The 20,981-nt window shown below is 45.6% G+C and overlaps 1 protein-coding gene across 1 annotated transcript; it reads left to right on the top strand.

The window, feature by feature from the left end:
• The first annotated feature begins 1,104 nt into the window (after positions 1-1,104).
• On the top strand, positions 1,105-16,459 carry LOC124018739 (homeobox protein HMX1-like). The gene is made up of 2 exons (XM_046334093.1): positions 1,105-2,025; positions 15,802-16,459. Exons 1-2 carry the CDS (start codon positions 1,674-1,676, stop codon positions 16,422-16,424), a joined length of 975 nt encoding a protein of 324 aa, XP_046190049.1. The 5' UTR covers positions 1,105-1,673; the 3' UTR covers positions 16,425-16,459.
• Positions 16,460-20,981: the final 4,522 nt, after the last annotated feature.

Raw genomic sequence — 20,981 nt, forward strand, 5'->3', positions numbered from 1 at the left:
GTAAGCCTACATTAATTAGCCCTTATCTACTCCCACAGAAAAGCGCACTCGGTAAGCCTACATTAATTAGCCCTTATCAATTCCCACAGAAAAGCGCACTCCGTAAGCCTACATTAATTAGCCTTTACTTATCTACTCCCACAGAAAAGCGCACTCGGTAAGCCTACATTAATTAGCCCTTATCAACTCCCACAGAAAAGCGCACTCTGTAAGCCTACATTAATTAGCCTTTACTTATCTACTCCCACAGAAAAGCGCACTCGGTAAACCTACATTAATTACCCCTTATCTACTCCCACAGAAAAGCGCACTCGGTAAACCTACATTAATTAGACCTTATCAACTCCCACAGAAAAGCGCACTCGGTAAGCCTACATTAATTAGCCTATAGAGCTGGAAAATATTGACCAAAAATCCATACTTCGGTAAATTGCCTGAATTGAAGCGATAATGATGAATAGAACGATACGTTTATAACTTTAATACACACTACATATTTTTTTTAAATGTTATTATCTACTACTAGTAATTCATATTAACACTCGTATCATTTATTTGGTGAAGACTTCTTATCTGTAAGGAATGCTACCAGCTAAATACCAGCGATAAATGATCAGGCTGGTTTGTGTCGATTGTTAGCTGTTTATGGTCCCAGCTCTACAATATAACCAATTATCGCTTTACGCAGAGCTATACGCAGAGATATACGCAGCGCATTTTTCGTCTACAAGAAAATAGGCTCTTAAGTTGTTGTTTATTTGTAATGTTTAACTATGATGATTTTAGAGTCCCTTTTATTTAGATCCTGTCAATTTAGATCCTGTCATGTCAAGCAGCGTACTGCATTTCCCCGGTTAGCCAATAGGCGGTGGTGTACGTACAGTAGTAGATTACAGACGGCTCTTCCTTTCCGTGTACAGCGCTGTGGAACCACATGGGACCCGCGAGGAGGAGGAGGACTGTGTTCTCTCTCTCTTTCTGTATTTTAATTTGCCTCCGAATTGACCCAAATAAAGGCTCGTTCACTGAATGACTGGGGGGGGGGGTCTCCCTGGCCCCGGTGGTGCACGCGGGCACACACACGCGAGCCTGCAACAGTCGCTGAGGGGAGGCGAGAGGCGAGTCCCCGTCAGACAGAGTAATTCTCGGCTCAGTCCCAAATGGTTCCCTATTTCTTTTATAGTGCTTACCTTTGACCAGGGTCTGTAAGGCTAGGGTCAAAAGTAGGGCACTGTGTAAGGGATAGAGTGCCATTTGCGACGGAAACCTCTCTCTCCTCTCCTGGAGTCATCCCATTTGATATTGTGGCTTGTCCAATCAGCGGATACCCTCCGCTCGTCAACCGTTTGTCTTGACTCGCTTCCCCGCTGTAGGCTACAACCTTTCCGGTCTCTGGCCGGTGCTCTGCTGGCGCCACGGAGCTCCAGGGCCGCCCTGGTAACGATTTCCACGTTTCGGCGATGAGGATTTATCATTTCTAAACAGGGGAGAATGGAGAAACCCATTTGAGATGGTGCTTTTAAGATCCGACCGGGACACACATCAACAACAACAACGAAAATAACAGTTGTTGTGCGGAGTAACAGAACACACATGCTCGTCGTCACCGACGCAGGAGGATTGTTTTGTTTGAGTGGCCAGGGATTTGCATATGTTTTTCAATTAAAAACATCATGCACGACAAGGCGACAGACACTCAGGCTTCGACACCGTCAAAAGTCTCCTCGTTTTACATCGAAAACCTACTCGGCTCGAGGAAGAATGGAGAGTCAACGTATTTCAACGGACAGGTCAACAACAACAACAGCCAGTATAGTAGCAGGACCGCGGAGGAGAGTATGGAGCGGAATGAGATGGTCTACCCGAGCCGAGTCTTAGTGGGACATCCCAGCCAAGTGGCCGGTCAATTGGCAGCCTGCTCCGGCCTCGGCGCCGAGGGTTCCCCCCGGAGAGACTCACAGTTTGAACGGAACAGAGGAGCCGCAGCCGTTAACGTAGAACCACTCAGTCTCAAAAGGTCCAACAGTAAGTTGCCTATATCTTTATTTTATTGGATAAATTGTTGTGTTTAATTGTTTTTTAACGGCATAATCGAATCTACTGTATGAGATCCATTGTAAATAAAATGTCCACAAGAGCCATCGTTTACATTTTTTAAATGTATTTATTTATTTATCCATTATTTTACCAGGTAAGTTGACTGAGAACATGTTCTCATTTGCAGCAACGACCTGGGGAATAGTTACAGGGGAGAGGAGGGGGATTAATGAGCCAATTGGAAGCTGAGTGACTGTATGGGCAATACAGTAATCTGTCTGTATTCCGTTAGATAAATATTCCTATAATTATCTTTGACTGCATGATCGAAGCTGGTAGGATAGTCTATATTGTGTATATAAAAAACAGCTTCTCATTGCGATCGAAGGGTTTGAATGGCTCAGTTATATTAGGCTATAACAACACGAGGTTTTAGGCCTGTAGTCGACACCCAGGGCCAAGAACATCTCACAATAACCATAATTGAATCAGTCCCATTGAGGTAAAAAACAAAAACACGTTTTTTTACCAGGGCGACCTGTCAAGGAGGTTTAACCACATGTCGCCATGCATGTCGGCGACATCATGTTACGCCGACATGTGGTATATATTACGTCTATATCGTGTGTCGTGATAGTCCTATCGCGCATCATGACTAAGCCTATATCTCTAATAACGCACACTGCCTGTCACTATAGGCCCGATCACAAATGAAACCCTATTCCCTATGTAGTGCACTACTTTAGACCAGACCCCTATTCCCTATAAAGTGCACTACTCTAGACCAGAGCCCTATTCCCTAAATAGTGCACTACTTTAGACCAGAGCCCTATTCCCTATATAGTGAACTACTAGTGACCAGAGCCCTATTCCCTAAGTAGTGCACTACTTTAGACTAGACCCCTATTCCCTATATAGTGAACTACTAGTGACCAGGGCCCTATTCCCTATATATTGCACTACTTTAGACCAGAGTCCTATTCCCTATATAGTGCCCTACTTTAGATCAGAGCCCTATTCCCTATGTAGTGAACTACTTTAGACCAGAGCCCTATTCCCTATGTAGTGCACTACTTTAGACCAGAGCCCTATTCCCTATATAGTGAACTACTAGTGACCACTAGATAGGGAATAGGGCCCTGGTCTAAAATAATGCACTATATAGGGAATAGGGCCCTGGTCTAAAATAAATAGGGCTCTGGTCACTAGCAGTTCACTATATAGGGAATAGGGCTCTGGTCTATAGTAGTACCACTATATAGGGAATAGGGCTCTGGTCACTAGTAGTTCACTATATAGGGAATAGGGCTCTGGTCTATAGTAGTACCACTATATAGGGAATAGGGCTCTGGTCTATAGTAGTACCACTATATAGGGAATAGGGCTCTGGTCTATAGTAGTTCACTATATAGGGAATAGGGCTCTGGTCTATAGTAGTTCACTATATAACAGAAGCAGCTCTGAACCTTTACACCGGATCATCGCAACTAGCTAGCTGCAATCCGTGTGGCTACTCCTGGCTAACGTCTCTGCCCCAAAGCAAGCACCAGTTAGCCTCGAGCTAAGCCCATCTCCCGACTAGCCGAAGAGGTCCAACAATACCTCTCTTGCCAATTGGCCTGGACCCTTTACTGCCGACACGGAGCCCCGCCGATCCATCACGACTGGTCCGCCGACATAATCGTCCGAGGTGGTTTCAACAGGCTTTTCCGTTGCGACATCGCCAAAGATCCATCTGCTGGCCAAGGCCCGCGAGCTTTCTGAAATGCTGTGTCTCCAGCTCACCTAGCGTACTAGAGCACCTGTAGCATAGTCCTGGGCTACAATTACCCGGGCCCACGACCGGTCTGTCGATGTCACCGCATGAAGAGGAATAAACTGTCATGCAGGTGAAAGAGGACCCAAAAGCGACTTAACAGAAACAGAGTTTATTTAAGTCCAAACAGGGAATAACAGAAATCCTCTAGTCTGTAGAGGGGAATAACTGGAGAAGCGGCCACAGACTGCAGGTCGCTTCGGGTAGGCGCAGGCCGTAGTAGACAGAGACACCTGCTCACACGCAGCATCTGATGAAGGCAAAAAACACGACAGGACAGGGCGATACACAATAACAGCAAAAACACGACAGGACAGGGCGAAACGCAATCACAGCATGGTGAATACTAAACAAGGAACCGACGGGACAGGAACGGAACACAAAGGAATAAATAGGGACTCTAATCAGGGGAAAGGATCGGGAACAGGTGTGAGAAGACTAAATGATGATTAGGGGAATAGGAACAGCTGGGAGCAGGAACGGAACGATAGAGAGAAGAGAGAGCGAGAGAGTGAGAGGGGGAGGGGAGAGAGAGGGATAGAAAGAGGGAAAGAACCCAATAAGACCAGCAGAGGGAAACGAACAGAATGGGGAGCACAGGGACAAGACATGATAATAAATGACAAACATGACAGTACCCCCCACTCACCGAGCGCTCCTGGCGCACTCGAGGAGGAATCCTGGCGGCAACGGAGGAAATCATCGATGAGTGAACGGTCCAGCACGCCCCGAGACGGAACCCAACTCCTCTCCTCAGGACCGTAACCCTCCCAATCCACTAAGTATTGGTGACCCCGTCCCGAGAACGCATGTCCATGATCTTATGTACCTTGTAAATAGGTGCGCTCTCGACAAGGACGGGAGGGGGGAGGGAAGACGAACGGGGTGCGAAGAAAGGGCTTAACACAGGAGACATGGAAGACAGGATGGACGACGACGAAGATCAACGGAAGAAGCAGTCGCACAGCGACAGGATTGACGACCTGGGAGACACGGAACGGACCAATGAACCGTCGGGAGTCAACTTACGAGAAGCTGTCGTAAGAGGAAGGTTTTGAGTGGAAAGCCACACTCTCTGGCCGCAACAATACCTTGGACTCTTAATCCTGCGTTTATTGGCGGCTCTCACAGTCTTCCCCGCAGACAAAGGCAGACCGGTCGTGAAGCCTAAGGCGATGTGAGACCATGGTCGAGAAGGAATGGGGAGCGGTCTGAGACGACCGGCAGGAGGAGAGTTACCCGACTTAGTCTGCGCGCAGTCCGAACAAGCAGCCACGAAACGGCGCGTGTCACGCTCCTGAGTCGGCCACCAAAAGCGCTGGCGAATAGACGCAAGAGTGCCTCGAACACCGGGATGACCAGCTAACTTGGCAGAGTGAGCCCACTGAAGAACAGCCAGACGAGTGGAAACAGGAACGAAAAGGAGGTTACTAGGACAAGCGCGCGCGACGCAGTGTGCGTGAGTGCTTGCTTAACCTGTCTTTCAATTCCCCAGACTGTTAACCCGACAACACGCCCATAAGGAAGAATCCCCTCGGGATCAGTAGAAGCCACAGAAGAACTAAACAGACGGGATAAGGCATCAGGCTTGGTGTTCTTGCTACCCGGACGGTAAGAAATCACAAACTCGAAACGAGCGAAAAACAACGCCCAACGAGCTGACGGGCATTAAGTCGTTTGGCAGAACGGATGTACTCAAGGTTCTTATGGTCTGTCCAAACGACAAAAGGAACGGTCGTTTCCAACCACTGTCGCCATTCGCCTAGGGCTAAGCGGATGGCGAGCAGTTCACGGTTACCCACATCATAGTTGCGCTCAGATGGCGACAGGCGATGAGAAAAATAAGCGCAAGGATGAACCTTATCGTCAGACTGGAAGCGCTGGGATAGAATGGCTTACGCCACCTCTTAAAGCGTCAACCTCGACAATGAATTGTCTAGTGACGTCAGAGTAACGAGGATAGGAGCGGACGTAAAACGTTCTTTTAGAAGATCAAAAGCTCCCTGGGCGGAACCGGACCACTTAAAACACGTCTTGACAGAAGTAAGAGCTGTGAGAGGGGCAGCAACTTGACCGAAATTACGAATGAAACGCCGATAGAAATTAGCGAAACCTAAAAGCGCTGCAACTCGACACGTGACCTTGGAACGGGCCAATCACTGACAGCTTGGACCTTAGCGGAATCCATCTGAATGCCTTCAGCGGAAATAACGGAACCGAGAAAAGTAACGGAGGAGACATGAAAAGAGCACTTCTCAGCCTTTACGTAGAGACAATTCTCTAAAAGGCGCTGTAGAACACGTTGAACGTGCTGAACATGAATCTCGAGTGACGGAGAAAAAAATCAGGATATCGTCAAGATAGACAAAAACAAAGATGTTCAGCATGTCTCTCAGAACATCATTAACTAATGCCTGAAAAACAGCTGGCGCATTGGCGAGACCGAACGGCAGAACCCGGTACTCAAAATGCCCTAACGGAGTGTTAAACGCCGTTTTCCACTCGTCCCCCTCTCTGATGCGCACGAGATGGTAAGCGTTACAAGATCCAACTTAGTAAAGCACCTGGCTCCCTGCAGAATCTCGAAGGCTGATGACATAAGGGGGAAGCGGATAACGATTCTTAACCGTTATGTCATTCAGCCCTCGATAATCCACGCAGGGGCGCAGAGTACCGTCCTTCTTCTTAACAAAAAGAACCCCGCCCCGGCCGGAGAAGAAGAAGGCACTATGGTACCGGCGTCAAGAGACACAGACAAATAATCCTCGAGAGCCTTACGTTCGGGAGCCGACAGAGAGTATAGTCTACCTCGAGGAGGAGTGGTCCCCGGAAGGAGATCAATACTACAATCATACGACCGGTGAGGAGGAAGGGAGTTGGCTCGGGACCGACTGAAGACCGTGCGCAGATCATGATATTCCTCCGGCACTCCTGTCAAACGCCAGGTTCCTCCTGAGAAGTAGGGACAGAAGAAACGGGAGGGATGGCAGACATTAAACACTTCACATGACAAGAAACGTTCCAGGATAGGATAGAATTACTAGACCAATTAATAGAAGGATTATGACATACTAGCCAGGGATGACCCAAAACAACAGGTGTAAACGGTGAACGGAAAATCAAAAAAAGAAATAGTCTCACTGTGGTTACCAGATACTGTGAGAGTTAAAGGTAGTGTCTCAAATTTGATACTGGGAAGATGACTACCATCTAAGGCAAACATGGGCGTAGGCTTGTCTAACGGTCTGAAAGGAATGTTATGTCTCCGAACCCATGACGTCCATGAAACAACCCTCAGCCCCAGAGTCAATCAAGGCACTGCATGTAGCACCGAACCGGTCCAGCGAAGATGGACCGACATAGTAGTACAAGATCTAGATGAAGAGACCTGAGTAGTAGCGCTCACCAGTAGCCCTCCGCTTACTGATGGGCTCTGGCCTCTTACTGGACATGAATTAACAAAATGTCCAGCAACTCCGCAATAGAGGCACAGGCGGTTGGTGATCCTCCGTTCCCTCTCCTTAGTCGAGATGCGAATCCCTCCAACCTGCATGGGCTCAGTCTCAAAGCCAGAGGAGGGAGATGGTTGTGATGCGGAGCAGGGAAACACCGTAGATGCGAGCTCTCTTCCACGAGCCCGGTGACGAAGATCTACCCGTCGTTCTATGCGGATGGCGAGAGCAATCAAAGAGTCCACATCTGAAGGAACCTCCCGGGAGAGAATCTCATCCTTAACCACTGCGTGGAGTCCCTCCAGAAAACGAGCGAGCAGCGCCGGCTCGTTCCACTCACTAGAGGCAGCAAGAGTGCGAAACTCAATAGAATAATCCGTTATGGACCGTTCACCTTGGCATAAGGAAGCCAGGGCCCTAGAAGCCTCCCTACCAAAAACTGAACGGTCAAAAACCCGAATCATCTCCTCTTTAAAGTTCTGGAACTTGTTAGAGCAATCAGCCCTTGCCTCCCAGATAGCTGTGCCCCATTCTCGAGCCCGGCCAGTAAGGAGTGAAATGACGTAAGCAACCCGAGCTCTCTCTCTAGAGTATGTGTTGGGTTGGAGAGAGAACACAATCTCACACTGCGTGAGAAAGGAGCGGCACTCAGTGGGCTGCCCGGAGTAGCAAGGTGGGTTATTAACCCTAGGTTCTGGAGGCTCGGCAGGCCAGGAAGTAACAGGTGGCACGAGACGTAGACTCTGGAACTGTCCAGAGAGGTCGGAAACCTGAGCGGCCAGGTTCTCCACGGCATGGCGAGCAGCAGACAATTCCTGCTCGTGTCTGCGAGCATGGCTCCTTGGATCTTGACGGCAGTGTAACGAGCGTCTGAAGTCGCTGGGTCCATTCCTTGGTCGGTTCCTTCTGTCATGCAGGTGAAAGAGGACCAAAAGCGACTTAACAGAAACAGAGTTTATTTAAGTCCAAACAGGGAATAACAGAAATCCTCTAGTCTGTAGAGGGGAATAACTGGAGAAGCGGCCACAGACTGCAGGTCTTAGGCGCAGGCCGTAGTAGACAGAGACACCTGCTCACACGCAGCATCTGATGAAGGCAAAAACACGACAGGACAGGGCGATACACAATAACAGCAAAAACACGACAGGACAGGGCGAAACGCAATCACAGCATGGTGAATACTAAACAAGGAACCGACGGGACAGGAACGGAACACAAAGGAATAAATAGGGACTCTAATCAGGGGAAAGGATCGGGAACAGGTGTGAGAAGACTAAATGATGATTAGGGGAATAGGAACAGCTGGGAGCAGGAACGGAACGATAGAGAGAAGAGAGAGCGAGAGAGTGAGAGGGGGAGGGGGAGAGAGAGGGATAGAAAGAGGGAAAGAACCCAATAAGACCAGCAGAGGGAAACGAACAGAATGGGGAGCACAGGGACAAGACATGATAATAAATGACAAACATGACATAAACAGACTCACCCCATCGCGACGTCCCCCAAAGGTTAACTCTCTAGCCCTCGCTATCTCCCTGCTTGCTAATTCGGCCTGCTAACGGCTAGCTTGTCTAGCCCGGGCCTACGAACTGTTAGCTTGATAGCACAGGCCTGCTAACGTCTGAAACACCGCGTCCCAAACACTCTCTGAACCCATTTACTTTCTCTCTCTTTTTGATTTTTATTTTGTTTATACCTTCCGGAAACCTGCCTCACCCACTGTGATACGGAATCGCTATTACTTTTAATTTTAATTTTATTTTTATGACTCACTCAAGAACCTCCAGACGCTAACCAGCTAACTAGCTACAAGCTATTTTGTCATTGTTAGTTTCTTTTTAAACCTGGATAACACTCGCCAGCCCAGCCCCCCTGCCCCATCCACCGCTGCCCCCTGGACACTGATCTCTTGGCTACATAGCTGACGCACACTGGACTGTCCATTAATCACGGTACTCCATTCTGCTTGTTTGTTTTATCTGTCGGCCCAGTTGCCTAGTCAACGCCATTTTACCTGCTGTTTGTTGTGCTAGCTGATTAGCCTCGCCTACTGTTTTTAGCTAGCTTTCCCAATTCAACACCTGTGATTACTGTATGCCTCGCTGTATGTCTCTCTCAAATGTCAATATGCCTTGTATACTGTTGTTCAGGTTAGTTATCATTGTTTTAGTTCACAATGGAGCCCCTAGATCCACTCTGCATACCCCTGTTACCTCCTTTGTCCCATCTCCCACACATACGGTGACCTCACCCATTACAACCAGCATGTCCAGAGATACAACCTCTCTCATCATCACCCAGTGCCTGGGCTTACCTCCGCTGTACCCGCACCCCACCATACCCCTGTCTGCGCATTATGCCCTGAATATATTCTACCATGCCCAGAAACCTGCTCCTCTTATCCTCTGCCCCCAACGCTCTAGGCGACCAGTTTTGATAGCCTTTAGCCGCACCCTCATACTACTCCTTCTCTGTTCCGCGGGTGATGTGGAGGTAAACCCAGGCCCTGCATGTCCCCAGGTACCCTCATTTGTTGACTTCTGTGATCGAAAAAGCCTTGGTTTTATGCATGTCAACATCAGAAGCCTCCTCCCTAAGTTTGTTTTACTCACTGCTTTAGCACACTCTGCTAACCCTGATGTCCTTGCCGTGTCTGAATCCTGGCTCAGGAAGGCCACCAAAAATTCAGAGATTTCCATACCCAACTATAACATCTTCCGTCAAGATAGAACTGCCAAAGGGGGCGGAGTCGCAGTCTACTGCAGAGATAGTAGATACTTTCCAGGTCCATACCCAAACAGTTTGAACGACTAATTTTGAAAATTACTCTCTCCAGAAATAAGTCTCTCACTGTTGCCGCCTGCTACCGACCACCCTCAGCTCCCAGCTGTGCCCTGGACACCATTTGTGAATTGATCGCCCCCCATCTAGCTTCAGAGTTTGTTCTGTTAGGTGACCTAAACTGGGATATGCTTAACACCCCGGCAGTCCTACAATCTAAGCTAGATGCCCTCAATCTCACTCAAATCATCAAGGAACCCACCAGTTACAACCCTAACTCTGTAAACAAGGGCACCCTCATAGACGTCATCCTGACCAACTGGCCCTCCAAATACACCTCCGCTGTCTTCAAACAGGATCTCAGCGACCACTGCCTCATTGCCTGTATCCGCCACGGAGCCGCAGTCAAACGACCACCCCTCATCACTGTCAAACGCTCCCTAAACCACTTCTGTGAGCAGGCCTTTCTAATCGACCTGGCCCGGGTATCCTGGAAGGACATTGACCTCATCCCGTCAGTTGAGGATGCCTGGTCATTCTTTAAAAGTAACTTCCTCGCCATTTTAGATACGCATGCTCCGTTCCAAAAATGCAGAACCAAGAACAGATACAGCCCTTGGTTCACTCCAGACCTGACTGCCCTCGACCAGCACAAAAACATCCTTTGGCGGACTGCAATAGCATCGAATAGCCCCCGTGATATGCAACTGTTCAGGGAAGTCAGGAACCAATACACGCAGTCAGTCAGGAAAGCTAAGGCCAGCTTCTTCAGGCAGAAGTTTGCATCCTGTAGCTTCAACTCCAAAAAGTTCTGGGACACTGAAGTCCATGGAGAACAAGAGCACCTCCTCCCAGCTGCCCACTGCACTGAGGCTAGGTAACACGGTCACCACCGATAAATCCATGATTATCGAAAACTTCAATAAGCACTTCTCAACGGCTGGCCATGCCTTCCGCCTGGCTACTCCAACCTCGGCCAACAGCTCTGCCCCCCCCGCAGCTCCTCGCCCAAGCCTCTCCAGGTTCTCCTTTACCCAAATCCAGATAGCAGATGTTCTGAAAGAGCTGCAAAACCTGGACCAGTACAAATCAGCTGGGCTTGACAATCTGGACCCTCTATTTCTGAAACTATCTGCCGCCATTGTCGCAACCCCTATTACCAGCCTGTTCAACCTCTCTTTCATATCGTCTGAGATCCCCAAGGATTGGAAAGCTGCCACAGTCATCCCCCTCTTCAAAGGGGGAGACACCCTGGACCCAAACTGTTATAGACCTATATCCATTCTGCCCTGTCTAAGGTCTTCGAAAGCCAAGTCAACAAACAGGTCACTGACCATCTCGAATCCCACCGTACCTTCTCCGCTGTGCAATCTGGTTTCCAAGCCGGTCACGGGTGCACCTCAGCTACACTCAAGGTACTAAACGATATCATAACCGCCATCGATAAAAGACAGTACTGTGCAGCCGTCTTCATCGACCTCGCCAAGGCTTTCGACTCTGTCAATCACCATATTCTTATCGGCAGACTCAATAGCCTCGGTTTTTCGGATGACTGCCTTGCCTGGTTCACCAATTACTTTGCAGACAGAGTTCAGTGTGTCAAATCGGAGGGCATGCTGTCCGGTCCTCTGGCAGTCTCTGTGGGGGTGCCACAGGGTTCAATTACCGGGCCGACTCTTTTCTCTGTATATATCAATGATGTTGCTCTTGCTGCGGGCGATTCCCTGATCCACCTCTACGCAGACGACACCATTCTATATACTTTTGGCCCGTCATTGGACACTGTGCTATCTAACCTCCAAACGAGCTTCAATGCCATACAGCACTCCTTCCGTGGCCTCCAACTGCTCTTAAACGCGAGTAAAACCAAATGCATGCTTTTCAACCAATCGCTGCATCACCACCCTGGATGGTTCCGACCTTGAATATGTGGACAACTATAAGTACCTAGGTGTCTGGCTAGACTGCAAACTCTCCTTCCAGACTCGCATCAAACATCTCCAATCGAAAATCAAATCAAGAGTCTGCTTTCTATTCCGCAACAAAGCCTCCTTCACTCACGCCGCCAAGCTTACCCTAGTAAAACTGACTATCCTACCGATCCTCGACTTCGGCGATGTCATCTACAAAATGGCTTCCAACACTCTACTCAGCAAACTGGATGCAGTCTATCACAGTGTCATCCGCTTTGTCACTAAAGCACCTTATACCACCCACCACTGCGACTTGTATGCTCTAGTCGGCTGGCCCTCACTACATATTCGTCGCCAGACCCACTGGCTCCAGGTCATCTACAAGTCCATGCTAGGTAAAGCTCCGCCTTATCTCAGTTCACTGGTCACGATGGCAACACCCATCCGTAGCACGCGCTCCAGCAGGTGTATCTCACTGATCATCCCTAAAGCCAACACCTCATTTGGCCGCCTTTCGTTCCAGTACTCTGCTGCCTGTGACTGGAACGAACTGTAAAAATCGCTGAAGTTGGAGACTTTTATCTCCCTCACCAACTTCAAACATCAGCTATCCGAGCAGCTAACCGATCGCTGCAGCTGTACATAGTCTATTGGTAAATAGCCCACCCATTTTCACCTACCTCATCCCCATACTGTTTTTTATTTATTTACTTTTCTGCTCTTTTGCACACCAATATCTCTACCTGTACATGACCATCTGATCATTTATCACTCCAGTGTTAATCTGCAAAATTGTATTATTCGCCTACCTCCTCATGCCTTTTGCACACATTGTATATAGACTGCCCATTTTTTTCTACTGTGTTATTGACTTGTTAATTGTTTACTCCATGTGTAACTCTGTGTTGTCTGTTCAGTTCACACTGCTATGCTTTATTTTGGCCAGGTCGCAGTTGCAAATGAGAACTTGTTCTCAACTAGCCTACCTGGTTAAATAAAGGTGAAATAAAGGGCTCTGGTCACTAGTAGTTCACTATATAGGGAATAGGGCTCTGGTCTATAGTAGTTCACTATATAGGGAATAGGGCTCTGGTCACTAGTAGTTCACTATATAGGGAATAGGGCTCTGGTCACTAGTAGTTCACTATATAGGGAATAGGGCTCTGGTCACTAGTAGTTCACTATATAGGGAATAGGGCTCTGGTCACTAGTAGTTCACTATATAGGGAATAGGGCTCTGGTCACTAGTAGTTCACTATATAGGGAATAGGGCTCTGGTCACTAGTAGTTCACTATATAGGGAATAGGGCTCTGGTCTATAGTAGTTCACTATATAGGGAATAGGGCTCTGGTCAGTAGTAGTTCACTATATAGGGAATAGGGCCCTGGTCACTAGTAGTTCACTATATAGGGAATAGGGCTCTGGTCTATAGTAGTTCACTATATAGGGGGAATAGGGCTCTGGTCTAAAGTCGTTCACTATATAGGGAATAGGGCTCTGGTCACTAGTAGTTCACTATATAGGGAATAGGGCTCTGGTCACTAGTAGATCACTATATAGGGAATAGGGCTCTGGTCACTAGTAGTTCACTATATAGGGAATAGGGCTCTGGTCTAAAGTCGTTCACTATATAGGGAATAGGGCCCTGGTCACTAGTAGTTCACTATATAGGGAATAGGGCCCTGGTCACTAGTAGTTCACTATATAGGGAATAGGGCCCTGGTCAGAAGTAGTTCACTATATAGGGAATAGGGCTCTGGCCACTAGTAGTTCACTACATAGGGAATAGGGCTCTGGTCACTAGTTGTTCACTATATAGGGAATAGGGCTCTGGTCACTAGTAGTTCACTATATAGGGAATAGGGCTCTGGTCACTAGTAGTTCACTATATAGGGAATAGGATCCTGGTCACAAGTAGTTCACTATATAGGGAATAGGGCCCTGGTCAGAAGTAGTTCACTATATAGGGAATAGGGCCCTAGGTCAGAAGTAGTTCATTATATAGTGAATAGGGCCCTAGGTCAGAAGTAGTTCATTATATAGGGAATTGGGCCCTAGGTCAGAAGTAGTTCATTATATAGTGAATAGGGCCCTAGGTCAGAAGTAGTTCATTATATAGGGAATTGGGCCCTAGATCAGAAGTAGTTCATTACATAGGGAATTGGGCCCTAGATCAGAAGTAGTTCATTACATAGGGAATAGGGCCCTAGATCAGAAGTAGTTCATTACATAGGGAATAGGGCCCTAGGTCAGAAGTAGTTCATTACATAGGGAATAGGGCCCTAGATCAGAAGTAGTTCATTACATAGGGAATTGGGCCCTAGATCAGAAGTAGTTCATTACATAGGGAATAGGGCCCTAGATCAGAAGTAGTTCATTATATAGTGAATAGGGCCCTAGGTCAGAAGTAGTTCATTACATAGGGAATTGGGCCCTAGGTCAGAAGTAGTTCATTATATAGGGAATTGGGCCCTAGGTCAGAAGTAGTTCACTATTTAGGGAATCGGGGCCTAGGTCAGAAGTAGTTCACTATTTAGGGAATAGGGCCCTAGATCAGAAGTAGTTCATTATATCGGGAATAGGGCCCTAGGTCAGAAGTAGTTCATTACATAGGGAATAGGGGCCTAGATCAGAAGTAGTTCATTACATAGGGAATAGGGGCCTAGATCAGAAGTAGTTCATTACATAGGGAATAGGGGCCTAGATCAGAAGTAGTTCATTACATAGGGAATAGGGGCCTAGATCAGAAGTAGTTCACTATTTAGGGAATAGGGGCCTAGATCAGAAGTAGTTCATTATATCGGGAATAGGGCCCTAGGTCAGAAGTAGTTCATTACATAGGGAATAGGGGCCTAGATCAGAAGTAGTTCATTACATAGGGAATAGGGGCCTAGATCAGAAGTAGTTCATTACATAGGGAATAGGGGCCTAGATCAGAAGTAGTTCATTATATAGGGAATAATTCTACTATTTAGAATGGATAGTTCCTTACCACCTTGGAATTATCTCCTATCAGAATTATCTCCCCATCATATTATCTCCCCATCATATTATCTCCCATCATATTATCTCCCCATCATATTATCTCCCCATCATATTATCTCCCCATCATATTATCTCCCCATCATATTATCTCCCCATTATATTATCTCCCCATTATATTATCTCTACATCATATTATCTCCCCATCATATTATCTCCCCATCATATTATCTCCCCATCATATTATCTCCCCATCATATTATCTCCCCATCATATTATCTCCCCATCATATTATCTCCCCATCATATTATCTCTCCATCCTATTATCACTACATCATATTATCTCCCCATCATATTATCTCCCCATCATATTATCTCCCCATCATATGATCTCTCCATCCTATTATCACTACATCATGTTATCACTACATCAGTTCTCTCCATCCTATTATCTCTTCATCAGTTCTCTCTTCATCAGTTCTCTCTTCATCAGTTATCTCTCCTCCCTATTATCTCTCCATCCTATTATCTCTCCATCAGTTATCTCCCCATCAGTTATCTCTCCATCAGTTCTCTTCATCAATTATCTCTGTCAGTTATCTCTGCATCGGTTATCTCTGTATCAGTTATCTCCCTATCAGTTATCTTTCCATTACTCTTTAAACTCAAAGATTAACTCTATAGGTACAGGCCTATATTTTACCCCTTTGTTTTTATGGCCAACTTCTGTTCTCAGCAACAGCCTATTGAAATCATTCAGACTGTGATGCCATGTGTCCATATTCGATTCACATTTAATTCATGTTGTATTTTTTCCCACAGATCCCAACGAGGACAGCAGATGCTCAGATTACGGTTGCTGCTCCCACTCAGCCAGCGACCGAGACTCCGTCTCTTCCGCCGTGTCAGAAGAACCCACTGAAGGCAGCGACAAAACGGGACGGAAAACGGCAGACAGCAGCCTGACCGACGACAACGACGAGACGCAGAACGCCTTTGACGATCAGTCGGACCCGGAAGCCCCTCTGGACCCGAGCTCTGTCCGGAAGAAGAAAACTAGAACCGTTTTCAGTCGGAGTCAGGTGTTTCAGTTGGAGTCGACGTTCGATATGAAACGGTACCTGAGCAGTTCTGAACGGGCAGGTATCGCGGCCTCTCTCCAGCTGACGGAAACGCAGGTGAAAATCTGGTTCCAGAATCGACGGAACAAATGGAAGAGACAGATGGCCGCGGATCAAGAGACCGTAAACGTTTCCCACTCGTCCCAACGGATAGTCCGAGTTCCGATTCTATATCACGAAAGCTCCACGCCCTCGACGTTGGGTTTCAACGTGTCCCAGGTCTCCCCTCCGTTGATGAGTTTCTCGAACCCTGTGAACTATCCCTTCTCCTCCTCTGCGCACTCCGTGAGTTTATTACGCTCGCAAATGACCGGGTTGGTGTAAAGACCGGGTTGGTGTAAAGACCGGGTTGGTGTAAAGACCGGTTACCGAGCTTTCACTTCTTTGTTGCTCACGTCATGTTATTAATTTATTCAATTATTGAAGATGGCGAATCGTGCAAATAACAATAACTGCAATGGCCGCGGAAAACTATACAAGTCAAACAGTTTGAAGATATGGGCTCTAGACTTACAATTGATCGCGGTGTTTTTTTAAATAAATGTTATAAATGTACTATTTTAAATATCTAATTGTATTATATTATCGCCACCCTAGATAATGATAGTGTTTGTGCCGGTCCACATTGCTATGTTTTTTTTTATATACATTTATTTGTGCAAAGACTTTTATACTCAAAGCCCGTTTCTAACGTCACTTTTTTTCTCCACAATATAGCTCTAAATAAACGAATCACAAGATATGAGTGATGTGTGTGTCTGCTGTTGTCCTGTGTATCCTCCGGCAACGTGCTTCGGGGTCAATTTTCGAGCTATTTCGACCAAAGTCCAGAGTTGAACCTGCAATGAGATTCGATTGATCGATCAACTGTAGCCTACAGTTCATCAATCCATGTGAAATTGTAAGTAATTTGATCGGAATTTGCCCCATCTATTGGCTCCTCCCTGACTATATGCTACAAATATAGACTAGTATATTTTATTTCGCCAGTTTTACTTCCGTCAAAATAGACACGGACGAGGACAGAAGACTGCAGTGAACTGCACAAGTCCCGGCAGCGAAAGTTCTCACACATATCAGCGTATAGACCTTCACTTCTTAAACACAAGTTCCTTGTAAAAGTTACCAAATTAAATGTGTAACCTAAAGTAGTAGGGGAGCGGAGAAGAAATAACCATTCCTATTTGAAATATATATATATATATAAATATATAAATAAAATAAAAGAAGCTCGCGACACGTTTCCATGGGGGAAAAAAAAACATTAGACTTCATTGAATTATTTTGAACATGGCCTTGCCCGGCATGCTCTCTGCCCTGCAACTGAACTGGGAACACCCGTCTCTCCATTAGAGGAAATATGGTCTGATGTCATCATTCCTATTTATAAAACACACGGCGGGGTCAACGACAGGACGTTGGTGAGAACAAATGAATTATAGGCACTATAACATAAATATGACATCACGCTACTGCAACACCAGGCCGGAGCTGGCTGGCAGCTGGCAAGTTGTGATTGTGAGCCTCAGTAGACAAGACGACTTTATAAGAAACAGTTGAACCATATAGTTAGTTGGTTTATAGACCTATACGGTAGGACTCATAGATCTATATATATATATATATATTTTAACCTTTATTTAACCAGGCAAGTCAGTTAAGAACAAATTCTTATTTTCAATGACGGCCTAGGAACAGTGGGGTTAACTGGTCTAGGAACAGTAGGTTAACTGCCTGTTCAGGGGCAGAACGACAGATTTGTACCTTGTCAGCTCAGGGGGTTTGAACTTGCAACCCTGCATATTAGACTACTATGGCCCGTAGTAGGCTACTATGACCAGGTCGCAGTTGTAAATGAGAACTTGTTGTCAACTAGCCTACCCGGTTAAATAAAGGTGTTCTCAACTAGCCTACCCGGTTAAATAAAGGTGTTCTCAACTGGCCTACCCGGTTAAATAAAGGTGTTCTCAACTGGCCTACCTGGTTAAATAAAGCTGTTCTCAACTAGCCTACCCGGTTAAATAAAGGTGTTCTCAACTGGCCTACCTGGTTAAATAAAGCTGTTCTCAACTAGCCTACCCGGTTAAATAAAGGTGTTCTCAACTGGCCTACCTGGTTAAATAAAGGTGTTCTCAACTAGCCTACCTGGTTAAATAAAGGTGTTCTCAACTAGCCTACGTGGTTAAATAAAGGTGTTCTCAACTAGCCTACCTGGTTAAATAAAGGTGTTCTCAACTAGCCTACGTGGTTAAATAAAGGTGTTCTCAACTAGCCTACCTGGTTAAATAAAGGTGTTCTCAACTAGCCTACGTGGTTAAATAAAGGTGTTCTCAACTAGCCTACCTGGTTAAATAAAGGTGTTCTCAACTAGCCTACCTGGTTAAATAAAGGTGTTCTCAACTAGCCTACCTGGTTAAATAAAGGTGTTCTCAAGTAGCCTACCTGGTTAAATAAAGGTGAAATACAAAATAAATACAACTATGATAATGTTATTTATTTACAACGCAGGAAGACGTTTTATTCAGAGGATCCACGGACCCACTAAAGTAGCCTCTCTTATAATCCGAACTAATAGGATTATAGCTTATAAATATTTATATTTATAACTATTTATATTTAACAACGCTTTTACTTCGTTGTCATATGTATGTATTATCATTAAACTTTCAGTAGCCTCTGCCTGTACGTGGGAGCCGCCATTGATTCGGGAGAAGGATACTTGAGAACGTCCGAGAACAACACATATTTAGGAGTAAAACAACACAACGCTAACTATATTCATCACAACCACATCCCCATCGAAGACGATAGACGTTTTGCTTTAGGGAGAACGTGTGGCCGTGGGGTTTCCTGGGTAAAGTAACGTACACGAATTCAAATTCCTTCTGCTGTGGTTTTATCTGTAAAATGGACAACAACAATATGGTCACGATCATCATCTCAACAAACAATACAATAGAAGGTTCTAACTTTATTCCGGACAATAAACAGTCATCAATATAATGCTCAATATCATGTGGATAACAGTAGCCTACCCTAAACACAGTCTAGGTCTCTATGAATAAGTGGCGCGGCGGTCTAAGGCACTGCGTCTCAGTGCTTACAGGCGTCACTAAAAACACCCTGGTTCGAATCTAGGCTGTATCACAACCGGCCGTGATCGGGAGTCCCGTAAGGCGGCGAATAATTGGCCCGGCGACGTCCGGGTTTGTCCGGTGTAGGCTGCCGTTGTAAATAATAATTTACAGGCCTAGTTAAACAGGCCTCCACTATAGCGTGTAGTCTTTCAGCCATTATATTGATTATATGCCTTTACCTTTTTGTGCAAAAACACAATGGCGTTAAAATATTTTAAAGTCGCTACTTAAGTCGTTATTTTGAGGAGGTTTCTGTACTTTACTATTTACATTATTGACCACTTTTACTTCACTACATTCCTAATGAAAATAATGTACTTTTAACTCAATACATTATCCCCTGATACCCAAAAGTACTTGTTACATTTTTAATGTTTAGCAGGACAGGAAAATGGTCTAATTCATACACTTATCAAGAGAACATCCCTGGTCATCCTGACTGCCTCTGATCTGGAGGACTCACTAAACACCAATGCTTTCATTTGTAAAATATGTCTGAGTGTTGGAGTGTGCCCCCCTGGCAATCAGTAAATAAATACAAAATGTTAAAACATGTTTCCGTCTGGTTTGCTTAGTAAAAGGAATTTGAAATGATTTACACTCTTACTTTTACTTTTAATACATGAGTCTATTTTACCAATTACAATTACTTTTCATATTTAAGTATATTTAAAACCAAATACGTTTCTAGACTTGTACTCAAGTAGAATTTTACTGGGTGACTTTCAATTTTACCCGAGTCATTTTCTATGAAGGTATATATATATTTTTTACAATGACTCAAGTATGACGTTTGGGGACTTTATCCACCGCGGGCTGAATATAGAAGCCTGATGGGTTCTATTCTATTCGTTCCCTTCTATCAGTTAACGAGTTTATCAGATGCAAAGAAAGAACAATGCGTTAATGAATTGCAATGCGGGCCTAAATAAAATGGAAACGGTTACACATAGAAATGGAGCTCGGTTATTTTAATTTACAGTAAATGTTGTGTTCAATATGTTATTCCAGCTACATTCATGTAAATACTATTTATAATATATTTATATTGGTGTTTCTCTTGTTTGTTTTTTTTACTTTGAAAACTACAGCTCATCGAAAAGGCCTCATTAAAACGTGAACTTCGTTAAAACTTCGTTAAAACGCGTGCCAGTCTCTCTAAAAAAACACACAAAAAACAAACAAACGCTGAATCCCCGTAATCCACCTCCGCTTCACCCAACGACAAAAACCTTCTGGTGAACATCGGGATTGGACCCGGTCAGCACCAAGTCTAAAACAGGATGTATTAGGTAGCCTACCTTCTAAGGCAGAACTGCAGGGTCTATAGCTAGACATGATATATTCACCAACCCAAAGCCAAGTCTACAGAAAAATAAAATAGGCTAATTCCTCAAATACAGAACAACTCAAATTAAATTATTTCTAATTAATCATTTCCATTCTTCATTTCGTAGCCTGTATACCAGATGCCAGGCTCAAGAAAAGAAGTGGAAAACGATAACGTCTCTCTCTCTCTCTCTCTCTCTCTCTCTCTCTCTCTCTCTCTCTCTCTCGTTCTCTCTCTCTCTCTCTCTCTCTCTCTCTCTCTCTCTCTCTCTCTCTCTCTCTCTCTCTCTCTCTCTCTCTCTCTCTCTCTCTCTCTCTCTCTCTCTCTCTCTCTCTCTCTCTCTCTCTCTCTCTCTCTCTCTCTCTCTCTCTCTCTCGATGCAATTGGCCCCTCGCAGGCACTCCTCTTGTCCAA

The sequence above is a fragment of the Oncorhynchus gorbuscha genome, unplaced genomic scaffold (genome assembly GCF_021184085.1).
Source record: "Oncorhynchus gorbuscha isolate QuinsamMale2020 ecotype Even-year unplaced genomic scaffold, OgorEven_v1.0 Un_scaffold_573, whole genome shotgun sequence".
NCBI lineage: Eukaryota > Metazoa > Chordata > Actinopteri > Salmoniformes > Salmonidae > Oncorhynchus > Oncorhynchus gorbuscha.

What these genes read in the sequence shown, in the direction of transcription:
- LOC124018739 (XM_046334093.1), top strand. Translation starts at nt 1,674, where the DNA reads ATGCACGACAAGGCGACAGACACTCAGGCTTCGACACCGTCAAAAGTC. An exon ending in CAGTCTCAAAAGGTCCAACA is followed by an intron (nt 2,026 to 15,801) that starts GTAAGTTGCCTA and finishes TTTTTCCCACAG; the next exon opens with ATCCCAACGAGGACAGCAGA.